Here is a 15136-nt window from a genome sequence, read left to right on the forward strand (position 1 = left end):
AACCCATCAGAATCCACCTCAACAAATAAAGAAATGCATAATAGAGGAACCCCCCCGAAAGCGAAAATAGCATCGGACGTAGTTAAAGGCAATCACTTTACTCCTCTCTAGTCATTTTCACAGCAGACTCAAAGCGTTTTGGATCCAGAATCCCTTATTTGGGTGAAAAATGATGTCACACTTGAGAGTGCTATGGTGGATATCTCATTTTGGAATCAAGCTCTTCAACTGAACAGCTTTTTGTTGCCATACGTATCATATGTTGTCATATGTCACTCATATTGAACAGAAATATTTTAACAAAAAAGTATTTCTGTCCAATATGAGTGGCAGCAGTGACGGCTCACACCTACTTGCCTTAGAAACAGTCCTGCCAAGAAAACAGTCATCCTAGATATTTCTGACAGAGAAGATATTCTACACATCGGCGTCTGTGTTTCTCTTGTTTTTCTGTCTCACTTTTCTCTTTTCTCTGCCAGTCAGTCAGTCTCTCTCTCTCTCTCTCTCTCTCCAGCCCTCAGTATTTTCCTCTCCTGCGAGTTGCTTTTTTCATGTCGGCTCACCTTTCCCCGCTGCCATGTCTAAAGTTCAAGCTGCTTGTTCTCTCTCCTACTTGCTCTCTCCTGCTCTCTCTCCATCTCAAGAGTTACCACTAAAGGGTGTGAGGTGAGGAGGGCAACCGCAGTCAATAGCTAGACCCTGGCAGCACCGACATGGAGTATGCACACACACACGCACGCACACACACACACACACACATCTCAAGTGCTTGGAGACGCACAGCGAGGGGTGAGCCGGGCTCATTGATTGGCTAAGCCAGGGGTCTTGGTTGGGGTAAATGTTGCCGATGACCCTGTTTGATTCACCGCACTGCCATCTGGCCTTCCCATCCAGCGATGCTCTCATCCAATGGCACCCCGCTGTGCCCCCCCACCCCTACCACCCCCGCCACCCCCACCCCCTGTCAAGTTCAATAGGGATGGAGCAACTGTCTTAGCGTTTTCACTTCAATAGGAAAAACTACCAGGTATTTTAGAGTTTTGCGATGTGACATGAGATCAACACACCTATTCTTACAAAATGATTGCTAGCACAAAGAAAAAAAAAAAACGAGGGTGTTTTTCAAAGGATAGCAGGTAATTTAAGTCCTTGGTTCAGAAAATAACACTTTTACTGGCTGCAGACTGGATCCTCTATATTTTACAGATATTGAATGATGAAAATGTTTTGAAGCTTTTTATTCAAAACCACAAATTCATTTGGGGGTAAAAAATCAATATATTTCAATATTCATATATATATCTATATATGTATATATAATTTTGCCAACCACAGACCTAAGTGCCTACTATCCTAGTATCCCCTACAAAGGCAAACAGCAACTACTTTCAGTGTATTTTAATAGTCACAGATCATGACTTAGGTTTAGAATTCATAACAACAAAAAATATACCATAAATGCTATCAAATTATATACTATCCACTTCTTTACCCACAGTACTTTTGTCAGGTTTTTGCTCTTTGGTTTTGCAGTTCAGTACTATCCAACCTGTCCTGCTACTACCATTCAGATGGTGGATATTATTTGTGAATGAAACTCTTCATGTAGGGTTTGGAAATGACTTGTCAAGCCTTCTGTTGTTTCAGGACACACACAAGGCACAACATAACAGTTTTGGTTTAACGGATGCCAGCATATGCAGAGGCAAACAGAAGTATCTTGATGTGCCTGTGTTAGTAGCAGATGCTCTGTAGCGGAGTGTCACTGCCCACTCTGTACTCCCACCCAAGACGGCAGCCTGTCAGTGTTTGTGTTATGTGTACAGTTTCCAGCAATTTTTTTTTTACCTCTACATCTCTATGCTACCAATGATATGTCATAAGGTTTTACATTTTTACCTAGAACGTCTGCCAGGTCGTCTCAACCTTTGGAAACTCAGCTTGCACTTCAGCATCCATCAACCTGGCTACAATTTATTACTTGCCGCAGTCCTGTATTTGAGTATGTCTGTGGAATAATCCCTGCAAAATAAGTGTCCTCTTCAGTGTCTCCAACTTCCGCCTGCTGGAGCCTGATCACAGCTTCATTCCAACAGTGTGCTTCCACCTAATGCCGCTTGATTGCCTGCCTCCTGATTGTCAAACTGTTTTGCTCAACTTCAAACTACTGTTGCTGTTTTTGGCAATAAGTTAAGTGACCACTTTCCTAGAACAAAGCCACTTATTAATCAAAAGAGTTATATGAAGCATTTTGTTGAGCAGCGTTTCTTACATGATTTGTTGTGAATTCAACTCATTCCAGATGTTGAACTTCTGGAATGGAGGAAAGTATTTCATGTTGCCTTTTTTGTTTTTAAGGTTTGCATGGCCTGGCGTCTTGTTATGCATCTTTTTGAACTTTTGATTCCTCATGAAACTAAGATCCTGAGATCCTCAGGCAGGAACCTGACTGTTCGTGTATCTAGGCTCAAGACTATTAAGGTAACCAGGTTTTTGCCGTCAGGGCTCCATGGCTTTGGATCGACTTGCCTGAGGAGCATGCAGGCACACTCTCTATCATCTTTTCACTAAGGGAACTATGAGTCTTGTCTTTTTATGTTGTTTTTGTGATAATGTGTGTAAAGTGTATTGTTGGTTCTCCTTGTGATGTACAGTTTTGTGAAAAAGAATTTCCCCCCGGGGACAATAAACTAACTAACTAACAAACTAACTAACTAACTAACTAACTTATTGAAGCTTACTTATATCAAAAGGACTTCCTGTGATCTTTGGCTTTTACTTGTTTTATCCTTGTTGCCTTGTCTGTTACTTATTTATTCCTTTTGTTTTATCCGTATGTTTTTTTTTCTTACTGATATGTACCTCTTTTTTTTGGTTGGGAAGCACTTAGTAAGTTTGTTTTGAAAAGTGCTATATAAATACAGATTGAATAGATTTTCTCCATTCTCTACATTTCTACAGTGTTTTTCACCTGTGCTTTTCTAATCTTATTTATTAGACTGATGCAGCCTGAGCAAAAGGAATAAATTCATACTCTCCCTCTGTCTGGCTTCTTCATCTGATTTCTCACATGAGGAAGGCCAGGCCCACATTTTACCTGTCTGTCTCCACAGGCAGCGTAAATGATCCCAGAAAATGTTGGCGAGCTATTAAGTGGAAAGCTATTATGTGGTCTGCAAAGTATAACTCTCTTGAATTGCTTTCTTAGGTGTTCAGAGGTTTGAAATGCTTTAATGAGTGCTTTGTTTCCTCTGGCTGGGCTGCCCTCTTCACTTGTACACTTTTTCATTGGTATATTGAATTTTTAAGACCATTTGGGGTCTTCTGCTGATGATTTGTTCTCTTGGTTGGTGGGAAATACTGTTTATGTCCTCAACTTGTTTTTGTTGTCTGTCCCTGGGGTCAGAGCTGAATTAGGCCGAAGCGCTCTGCTCCCTCAAAATGATTTAAAACTGAAACAGCTGGTCTCTCTTGGTGAGTTTGAACTGTTAATTAAGGATCTTGTGACAGAATCAATAAGGAGCTGTCTTTCCCATTTTTGTCAAGATTTAAATCGGTTTGGTCAGTGAGGCTAGGATGACTGGACTTCTGCCTGTTGCAGCACTTTTATAGACATTTTTTACTTGTACTCTTGTTTATGGGAATTTGATTATATTTTGCTTTTGTACATTGTTGTTCGGCTACAACTGTCATGTTCGTTTTGAGACTCCTTTTTTGGACATGTCTTCCTTGAAAAAAAAAAAAAATCTTGACCTCAATAGGACTAACTTAAATAAAGGCAAAATAAAAACCCAAGCATAAATAACTACACACACACACACACACACACACACACATACACACATGTCCTCTGATCACTGCTCTTATTGTGACAACGTTGTTTGTTGACTAATCAGAAAAAGAGATTTAAAATGGAGCGCGCATAGAAAGACACATGAAACGAGTTTCTCCTGTTTCTCATCTCTCTCTTACTCCGCCCCCTGGTTAAAAATACCAGTAGGCTGACAGACAATGAGCTATAAGGACAATGAGACAGCGACTGAGCGGCTGAGACTGCCACCCACTCACAATCTCACTGTGCTCTCTCTCTCTCTCTCTCTCTCTCTCTCTCTCTCTCTCTCTCTCTCTCTCTCTCTCTCTCTTCTTCCTTTACCCTCTCTCACTCAGTGGTTCAGTGTAATTTCTTAGGTTGGATGATCACACCTACAGTTTGTTATCTTTGGTCTGAACCATAGTGGGAAAGTTTACTTTGGTGCGTATATGTTCACACTGCCCAATTACAAGCCAACTAGGGCAAGTAGCTTGTTTATTGGACAGAGTTTTGGTAACCCTAACACATCAGGTTAGAGGTTAGAGTCAATCAGATTCCAGTCCCTGTAACTTGAGCTAAGCACGATGGACTTGTCGGCACTCTTTGCACGAGTTAAGAACACAGGAAGAAATAGCTGAATATGAGCATCTGTCCAGACTGCAGTTTGCCCTTGGTTCATTTTGTAATGTTTGACTATCAAAGCATGAGTAACTGCTGGCTCTCAAGATGACACCATTTGTCTCCTTATATCCATAAAACCACACCGAATGTCCAAACAACATGCTTGTTTTGGGGTCATTTCCGGTAAATGGTACGATTCTGTTCTTACTCCTATACGGGTCTCCTAACTGAGACTTGCATGTCTCGGTGCCGTTATTTGGTGCTGAGTTCAAATGGCATTGTCCTCACCTGAACAAATGAACCGAACTAAAGGAGGAATTAAACACTCCAGAGTTTGAATAACCTGCACAGTCAGTCAGTCAGATTAAGTCAGTCGTTCAAGTAGTTTGTCATTCAGTCAGTCAAAATCAGTTAGCCGGTCACTCGCTCATTCGTTCACCTACCTGCTTACTCACTCATTCGTTTGCTGCCTCAATCACTTAGTCAGGCAGTTAGTCAGTCAGTCACTAGCCATCTAATCCTCTCCTCTCACTTCGTCTTTCTCTTTCCCTTACCCTATGTTACTTTCTATATACTAAATATATACTACATCTATTTTTCATTTACATTTGTTCTCTCTTGTTTTCCCCCTCCTTTTCCTGATTGATTCCAGCCCCATTTTTTTTTTTTTTTTCACTTGTTTATTTACTTGTTTGTTTCTTTCTCGCTTTCTTTCTCTCTCCTTCACCGTAGTACATTGCATTCTGCTCTGTTGCAACAAGCTTGCTTCTATAAATACATGTTCTCATCTGCAGGTGCTTTAATTCTGTGAGCGTGCCCGTGCGCGTGTGTGTAAGTGATTATGGATTTAGCCTAGACTGACTGGTGGACCGTCGCTCTTTCAGATGCAGCAATCAGGGGAGCTGAAGATGAGAGCCACCACCGCTGCCCCAATGTTATTTTTAGAAGGCTGCGGAGATGGTGGTCGTTAAACGTGTGTGTGTGTGTGTGTGTGTTTGTGTGTGTGCTCCCTGTGTGTGGGGGTGTTTGGTGTGTCTGTGTGTGTTTCAGCTTGTGTGCATGCGTGTATACAAGTCATCAACACCTAAACGACATCAACACCTTGTATTTGCATAAGCAGGGCAGCAGTGTTTCATTAAGAAAAACAAGTCCAGATGCTGTACAGTCACTGAGTACCAGTGAGGAGGTTGGCCTACTGTAACCCATGAAATGCATCATTTCAGTGGTGATCGGATCACTGATTGGCCGATCACACTGTTATACTAGTTAGTGAAAGATTGCCTACACATTGGCACTGCCAACTGAAATGTGGGAGAAGGCAAGGTTAGATACTCAATCAACCAAAGAAAACAAAAAATATACAAATATTTAGGATTGGGTTTAGGGTTAAAAAATAAAGTTAGGGTTAGGTCAGGTTTAGAGTTACATAGTCTGTGGAGATGCACCAAATAGGCAAGTGACACTACTTTTTATCACCTGATAGTTGAGTATCAACATTGGACTATGCGAATAGTGTTACCAAATGTTTCTCTTACAAAAGAGAGAAGATTATATCGTTTCTGGAAAAATGAAAAAGCTTATATCGGGCACTGATACATTACTCAACAACAAACTCACCTTACCAATGCTGAAAATGTAGTAATGTAGTGATAAACACTGTTGAGCAAGTCTTCTCTGCATCATTACATGGTAAAAGTAGGGCTGTGGCAGCAATAATTACTTGTGAATGTCTTAAATGCTGCTGCTAGTATTTCACTGTCAGGTTACCCATTGATTGTCAGGTCAGTAAGCCAAGTCCACTCACCTGAGCAGGAGAGTAGAGTCTGCATCGATGGTGTCTGTGGTTCTCATGCCCCACTCCTCCTCCTCCTCCTCCTCCTCCTCCTTCTCGCACCGGCGGTGTCACCCCACCGCTCGACCCCCCGCTTGCACCCGCTGTAATTCCACCGGCCGCTCCGCCGCCCCCGCCCATCCCACCCGTGCCTCCAGCACCGGCGGTGGCGCCGGCGATGGCGCCGATGCCCCCCATCATGCAGCAGAGTCCGCCCTGGGCCAGCTCCAGCTCGATCTCTGCATCCATCTCGGCGTCCTCCTGCGCCTCCTTGTTGGAGTCGTCCAGGTGCTTCATGAGCACGGCCACCACCACGTTGATCAGGACGAACTGCGCCGTCAGCACAAAGGACACAAAGTACATGGGCGAGATGAACTGCAGCCCCGCGTGGCAGCCGTAGTCGGTGCCCGAATGACCTGGAGGACACTCCCTCAGCGTGTCCTGGGTGGGAGGGGGGAGGTAGGGGATAAAGAGGGAGAAAGGGATGGAGGGAGAAGGCCACAGAAGATAGAAATAAGATTAAAGCTGCAATAAGCGATTTTTCTGACCACTAAAGGGTGACAGAAACAACAACACATTCGTAAATAACACACAGCAAAGCCACTGCACTATGGAGGCCTATGAAGAACAATTGGAAGGATAAATGCTAATAGCTAAACTAAACGCACCTGCTGAGAAGTCTCACCGGTTATCGGTTTCGCTTTGCCAGAACTTTCTCCCACTGAAGGCTACATGTCCCACAATGACAAGTGAGGAGGTAGCTAGCAAGTTTACCAGTTTAACAAGTTTACTAATTTAACAAGTTTACTCACTCACTTCGTTCCGCCATTACAACATTTTTTTTCAGGAATGGGAGAGGGTGAGCACCGCTCTTAAACAGCGAGGGAGGAGCTAAGCTAGTTTAATTTGACAACAAGCTTTAGAAAAAAAGGTGAAAACAGCAATACAGCTGCTGCTGTGTGGATACTGGTTTATATCATTATGGCTCAATGAAATCTCCACATAGCACACATTAGTTGGTTACAGGATTGGTTATATGGTCTAATATTGCTTATTGCAGGTATAAGATTGCACTTTATTGATCCCCTAGGGGAAAATCAAGTGTCACAGCAGCAACTGGCAGAACCATGTACAGGAAAGGTAATAAGGTAATAAAAATAGTACAAGAAAGATATAAGGAAATATACATAAATATAAAACTATGAAGATAAAAAAAAGTGTCTAAAGTCCTGTGTAATAAAAACTCCTGTGTTTGAGTCCAGGGATAAAGTGAAAATGAGGATGAGCCAGAAGTGGAGCAGGAATGGGTGGAGAAAATGGGGGAAGAGTGGGAATGGAGGCGGTGTAGAGGGAGAAAGAGGATGAAAGAGGTGTTTATGTGTGTGTGTGTGTGTGTGTGTGTGTGTGTGTGTGTTGGGGGGGTGGGGTGAGGTGTTAGGAAGCAGAGAGGAAACAGTAGGGAGAGGTGAAGGGCAGGACAGTATGCGAAGGACAATCAGGAGGAAGTAGAGAATCATCAGAATAAAACAAAAAACACATCATGAAGCCATGATTACGACTCCATTGCTCCACATTGCTCTGCTGCTTTTGTGTGAATGAATATATCTTTACAGAGTCAACAATCTGCTGAGTAATGCATTCAAGTTCAATAAAGGCGACGATAACAGAGACTCAGTGAGTGTGACATTTCAGCGATATGCAATTTCTTCAAAGCGTATGTTGTCATTGCCTCACAGTACAGCTTGTTGAAAGCTTTCCAGGCACTGAAATCTGTTCTCTTTCTTCCTTTCAACAACAGTCAGTCAGTTTTTCTAAGAGTCTAATCAGCACTGATTAACAATCTTCCGGATATGGCCTTTTATGACAATTTAAGAGCTTGTGGTACTTGGGTATGATTGGAGACTGAGCTGATTGGGATGGTGGGGAGCGAGTGAGTGGAGAGAGGAATCAAATACTCTGATTTTGTATTGTAAACTATCATCATTTTCAACTATGTATCCATGGAACAGATCTACCGTTTCAGCACTATGCTGCTTCACATTCATGCAGTTCCACAACTTCACACCTGGGACCTGCAGGTACAACCACAGGCTCCTCCTGTTGGCCTTAGCCTTGCTAAAGGGCTAAAGGGATGATAGTTGTTGAGGGAGGAGGGACCAGCACTTCTTCACTTTCCCTGCTCAGATTTTACCATGGGCCAGGGATTTGAACTGGGTTTACTTTACTTTAACTTTAACCTTTACTTTAAATTTTGCTCCTCTAGTGTTTAGGCTACTGCTAAGATTGGCCGTGGTGTTAATATGTTTCCATTAGAGCGGAACAATTCATTTTCAAATCGCAGAGGCTGCAATTAACTGCTTAAGAGAGAGAGAAGCGTCCAAAATGGATTTCTGAACAATGTGTTTCAGAGCTGCTCTTGGCTCATGAATCAAGTGTAATATTGGTGAAAACCTTTCATCATACTCAAACTCAGTAAATCCTCCACACTGACATGTACTGTTTTTTTTTTTAACAATATCACTTTTTAAAGTGATTTTTAAAAAGAAAAACTTTGCAATTGCAATTCCAATTCCAACTGCAGTATTCTGTCAAATTATTGCAATTTGATTTTTTCTCCATATCTTTCAGCTCTTGTTCTCATACCTTCATCAAAATGTAGAATAATATATGCTTAGACATGTCAAGGACCCTCAAGAAGAGATGACCCCAAGAAGAGTCTGATCAGAATAGTAATTTGTGTGTTACACATTCTTTTCTAGTGTTTTAACTTCTAGTGAATAGAATATTCATGAAATTTGATCTTTGTGAACCACAGATCTAAAACAACCCAGTTCAACTGAGCATCAAAATGAGCAGAGATTGAAAGGCTGCCATGGTGTGGAATAGACAAAAATAAAATTCTCTTATTGCACTCCATCTCCCATGGTGCAGCGGGAAGTGTAGGTACCTTCATAATGCCGTTCCAGTTGTCACCGGTGGAGACCTGGAAGAGGGTGAGGAAGGCCATGCCAAAGTTTTCGAAGGTGGCGTGGCGGCTCATGCCCTCGCAGGGGTAGTCAGCGTTACACACTGAGAGGAGGAAGGAAGAGAGGAGAGAGAATAAGAGAGAGGAGCGAAGGAGTTTAGAGAGTGGCACAATGGTAAAATCAAACTTCTAGGCAGGTTATAATGAGTCTGGAGGTGTATGTAAGGGTCTAACCAAACTTACAGTTTGTTTTCGTTGGTCCAAACCATAGTGAAAAATTTTACCTTATTGCATTTTTGAATTTGGTTGATTTAGTGCTTGAGAAACGTAAAACAAGGTAGTGAGTGTGACGTCACCCATAGCTCTCTAAAGGGCTGTTTTGAAGCCAAAAGTTGGGGTTTATGATCGCCACCATATTGACATTTTTTGGAGCCAGCGCAGCCAGAGCAAAGCCGGGAGTTTACCACAGCGGAGCAGCTCTGCCTGCTATTGGCCCGTAATCTGCGACAACCCCGTTTGATATCCATTATATCCTGTTAATGACACAATTCTTTTGAAAACTGTTGTAAGGACACACACTGGAGAAGTGAAATTAGCTGAGACCATAACCTCTTGCCGAAAAAATGTATTTTACTTTTTATTTTGAGTGAGAAGTTGGGTTGTGGTCCCATTGACTTGCAGTTGGGCTGGATTTGGAGTCTTTTTGGAGCCAGCATCTAGCAGACAGAGGAATTGCCGCCTGCCACCACTTCCTTATTGGCTTAAAAATTCACCCGGGGTTTTGGACGCTTGTTGTGAACAGAAGTCACATGGACTCACAAGTAGCTGGTTTTTGGTAACCTGTCATTTGGCCAGGTTAGAAATTAGAGAGTGGCACGAGGTGGGGGAAAGTCAACACAAATTTAATTCCAGTTCCTGTGACTTAAGCTAAGCATGATGGACTTGTCTGCACTCTTTTTTGTCCTTTTTGGTTGATTTTGTCATGCATGGCTATCACATGTCAACATCCGTCTCCTTATACCCATAAACCCTTGTGTTTTGGGGTAATTTCCTGTAGCTGGTTCGCATTACATTCTCACTCCTACTGAACTGCATCCCGCCAAGTTAGAGATTTTGGTGGCGAGGGGGGAATCCAACCCAATCTGATTCCAATCCCTATAAATTTAGCTAAACATGATGGACTTGTCTTCGCTCTTTTGCCTTCTCTGGTGTCTGTAGCACATTCATTCCTTGGCCCGTATATTGAGGAGACATTTCATCTCACCTCATCTTGACCCCTACTTTTCCCTTGGTTCATTTTGTTACGCTCAGCTTTCCAAGCATGTCTAACTGCTGGCTATCAGATGTCAACATCTGTCTCCTTATACCCATAAAACTGGTTTGGGGTTGTTTCCTGTAATTGGTTTGGATTACGTTCTCAGTCACTTGTTCACTTGGATGAGGACAGAGACTCGCATTTTCAGAGATCAAACCTGTGACCTAGAAATTATGGGATGTGTCCTCTAACCATTAAGCCAAGCTGCTGCCCATTTCTCTTGCTGGTAGACTTACCCAGCTCTCCAAACAGCTCCACCCCCAGAGCAGCGTAGATGAAGAACAGCAACATGAAGAGCAGGCCGAGGTTCCCCACCTGTCACACACACAGAGGACCAATCACATATTAGTATTAAAACAGAGGTAACCTATCAGCAAGAAGTGCCACACTTTCAGTGCATAAAGGTTTCACCAAAAAAAAAAAAAAACTTTCTACCTTTTCTCCTTAGTTTTTATTTCCTTGTATAGCTAGAGTTTCACCCTAATACACACCAGGGCTCAATCGATATGAGTTTTGGAAGGCCAGTATCATTGGACTGAAGCTGTCGCTATAGCCACTATTTTGTGCTGATATTCTTTATAGATCATTTTGACCATTTTCATGTCAACAAATAATCTCCAAAAATACAAGGATTCAGTGTTTCCCAAAGTTTATTCTTTGCCACTGACAAAATGATTATAAAGCTAAAATCATTATTGATCATTGTCAATTTTCAGCTATATTCCTACTAGGTACCTATTTTATTTATTTTTTTATATTGACCAATGAACATCAGATGGCATTTTTCATCCAAAATGTATGGATAGCATTTTGGAAGTAAATTCTCAGCTTTTCATGAACAGGCTTATTTTCAGATTAATGCCCACGCAATTTTCAAATCACTGGGTTTTGAATGGGCTTTGCAGGCCCAAGGGTCATGAAACTTAATCAGCACATCCAGGATGCTGTAAACGTCTCATTTGAGAGAAAAAAGCAGAAAACAGCAAAACTGTAGGTCACCAAGTATTCAAGAAACCACAACACACACAAGGATAATCACACTATTACACGGTGTGGGGAAAATTCAACTTGCTGACTGCCTAACAGGCGTGTAGCCATCCGTGTAGCGACTTGAAGTGTTCACAGTCCGTGATATGCAATGCAAATGGGTGAAGGACCCCCCCGGGGCGCAATAGCAGGCGCTGAGCAGAACGCCATTAGCTAAGTCACCTCACAGTGTAGGCAATGGGGCGAGAGGGGATCCAATTCCACAGTGCTTTCTGAATACGCCACTGTGGAATTCTATTAGGTAGGCAAATAAAGTGATAGGTTGAAGCAGAGAGAGAGAGACAGAGAGAGAGAGAGAGGAGGGGGAGTGCCACAGGGGCTGCCTATCATACTGCAGGGGAGAGAGTGGATTAGGAAACAAAAACACATTTGTTGGAGGACAGGATGGCAGAGAGAGGGAGGGAGGAAAGCATAGGAGAGAGAGAGAGAGAGAGAGAGAGAGAGAAACAGATTAGATTTTTGGAGAGGTTAGGCAAAGCCCGAGGTTCCCTCTCTCTCTCCCCAGATGTGCATGTTTAGATTTCCTGGTGGAGATTAAAAGCCGAGGCTTTGCCGGAAGCAGTTTGCGGCGTGTAACTTAAGCCCATCCGGTGCCTTTTGATCCATGGAGCAGAGAGAGAATGAGAGCGCACCGCGGGGATGAGGATGGAGACGTGTCGGGTATTAAGACACAAACGAGGTGGATGGCATGGAAGCATTAGAGCTGGCAACCAGGCAACAGAAGCAGAGTAGAACAAACTCTGATATTTATAAATGTGGTCTCCATAGTGAGCAAACCTGTGTGTCCTAATTGCACATGTTCTTTTCTGTATTCAAAGCACTGAAACCTTGGCTCATTGTCGTGCGTGTCATGTTGGGGCATGTCTTTCGGTAAAATAGTAGAAAACTTTTGGTGCAAAATATGACGCAATTCAAACTGATATGAAAGGTCATTCCACCCACTCCGAAACCCAGTGGAAGGAACAGATTTCTCAGTAAGGACACTTGCAATGTGTTAGTGTGTGTTAATAGAGGCAGAGAAAGATTATATATTTGTTTTATCACACCTGTGGATACTGGGAGTGTCTTCATATGTCTTAATGGTATATAGTGTTTTGATTTAATATGTTGAATCGATTAATCAATCAATCAAAGTTAGAAGTAACAGCATAGCATAAACAGGGACTTTAACCCATGCTAGTAAGCAGTGCTCCAACTGCAGGATGACTCAAAGATTGTGATGTTCGCAGGATTGTACCATGACATTTTGTCAAAGGAGCACAGAAAAGAGATTTTGGAACGCAATCTGTGAAAATGAAATTAGTCATGTTTCCATGACTAATTTAAATCACACTTTGTATGTGCTCCTTTTTCAATATTCTAGGTAGAATTAATTTATTTTTAGGGACAGATGCATCTAAATTTACATTTGTTGATGTTCTGATCCAGAGGGACTTGCAGTGAGTGCAACAGTAGGATAAGCTTCAATTCCTAAACAACTAACATTACAACCAACCAACCAATGGGTCAGAGCCACAACAACCTGACAATAAAACAATATTCCTGCTTATGGAAGACCATGGAATGATCATGTATTAGGGAGGGGCTAGAAAAAACAGAAATAACAGAAACACAAGCTGTGGAGGGAGGTAAAAGGGATTTTTTTTTTTATTTCATGTAAGAGCATGTTAGATTGAGTATAGGAGGATGATATGGAGGAATGAATGTGCTGATGATAGGATAGGATCATAGGATTGTGGACCACTGGTTTGAATCGATGCATCAGATTACAAAAAAATACACACAACAGACACAACCTTGCAAGAGAGCTAAGCTATACTCTCTTTTTCAGTGCCATTAAGGCACGGCACCACAGGGGGAAAATGGCTGTTTTGGTTGGATTGGTCAATTTTGAGATAATACAATATTTTGCTTCTATCACTACTGTAGTTTATGGAAAACCAATCATCAAAGAAAGTATAAATAGTGAATTCATACATTTGTATTTACATCAAGTACATGAAGCACAGTATTAGTTTATAAAAAAAAAAAAAGGGCATTTTCTCAAACTGACATACTCACACTTTTTTAATTTAACTTGGAGATGTGACCACCAAATTTGACCTGATGTTTCTTAACAATAACAGCTGATAATTTAATTTAAAATGTCTATTTTATAGGGTATTTTACTTGAAAAAATAACAGTAACTCTAAGATGTTAGATGTAGAGTAGTGTGTAAATTATTCACCAAAATTACAATTTTTAGAAGTCCCTCCTTAAATTATTAACTTTTTAGTTGGTCATCTGGGTGAAAGAGGAAAATGCTCTCTGACTTTATGTTCTAACTGATATGCAAATTCACCTAGTTTTTGGCTGCATGAGCAATAGGCACAACACCACCTAACCCTAACCCATAGGGACACCTATATCTAATATGATAATAACAACATAAATAAGTCACAATACAAAAACTATGTGTATCTGTGTCCATACTCAAAATTTCATTCTGACAGGATGAAAGAATTTTCCTTTTTTCTTTTCACCTGTGGTGCCTCGCATTAAGTGGCCATTTGCCCAGTTCAGTGGGCCATAATTTACTGTGTGTGTGTGTGTATGTGTGTGTGTGTGCGTGCATTTGTGTATGCATGTACATGTGCACTTGTGTACATGCTGCCACCCGTAGTGACCCCCTAATAGCTTTATGGGTAATTTTGGTGAGTTATAAACACTGAGGTGTGGACCTGAGCCGAAAACAGCCTCCACCACAACAACAACACCAAACAAAACCAATGAAGTCTGTCGGAGTGAGAGAGCAGGGGCGGGAAAGAAAACAAGTAAAAGTGGATGAAAAGAGGGACTATTGATTTGTGGCACAATTGAAGCGGGGGAGATTTCTGTGACTGTAATTTCTCCTCAGTGTGTGTGCGTATGTGTGTTTATTTATGTGTTATTATGTTTTTATGTGTGCGTGTGTGTGTGTGTGCGTGTGTGTGTGCTGTGTGCGTGCACAGGTTTTTCTACCCAAACAGCAGGGAAACCTGGTCCCTGAGGGCTCGAGCTGGGGCATTGACAAACCAGCAGAACAGAAAGAGAATCAACCTGTGGGCAGAGCACAGAGTCACTCCATTAAAAATGTCTGTAATAAAGTGCCTTTTTTTTTAAAGGAGAGTGGGCAGTCCATATCCATTAGTATGTTTTTCACTATTTCTTCACAGGACTGAAATAAGAGAACATCATGAAGTGGGTAAAAGGCAAACCGAGGCAGAACGGAGCCCATAGTTGTCGATCTACCTAAACAGGCAGTGTGGCAGGATTACATGATTGGATCCAAATTTTCATCCAATTTTAACTCAACTTCTGAAATGTTGCAAAAAATAAAATGTGAATTAAATGCGTTTCCATGTGCTGCATTGAAGCCAATAATTTCACAATGTCCAAAGCCACTTTTGAACTTGAAAACAATTTGTCGGACTGCTCATCATTATTTACCCAACAAACACATTTCTACCACTATTTGGCCTGTCGCATAATTTCTTTATCAATGAAACATTTTCTGCTTCAGGTGT

General features: G+C 41.8%; 1 protein-coding gene across 1 annotated transcript in view; it reads right to left on the reverse strand.

The window, feature by feature from the left end:
* The window catches only part of LOC139644717 (voltage-dependent T-type calcium channel subunit alpha-1I-like), a gene marked incomplete at its 5' end in the record, with an annotated part of 105185 nt that overhangs the window by 17626 nt on the left and 72423 nt on the right, over window positions 1-15136 (reverse strand). Inside the window, 3 exons of the mRNA XM_071520175.1 lie at window positions 6237-6704; window positions 9211-9332; window positions 10780-10858. Of these exons, the coding sequence (XP_071376276.1) occupies window positions 6237-6704; window positions 9211-9332; window positions 10780-10858 (669 nt within the window). The remainder of the gene's footprint in view (window positions 1-6236; window positions 6705-9210; window positions 9333-10779; window positions 10859-15136) is intronic.

Source organism: Centroberyx affinis, unplaced genomic scaffold (genome assembly GCF_046629955.1).
Source record: "Centroberyx affinis isolate AG114_WGS23_722 - 3 ecotype Tasmania unplaced genomic scaffold, CSIRO-AGI_Caff_v1 ptg000777l_1, whole genome shotgun sequence".
Classification (NCBI taxonomy): domain Eukaryota; kingdom Metazoa; phylum Chordata; class Actinopteri; order Beryciformes; family Berycidae; genus Centroberyx; species Centroberyx affinis.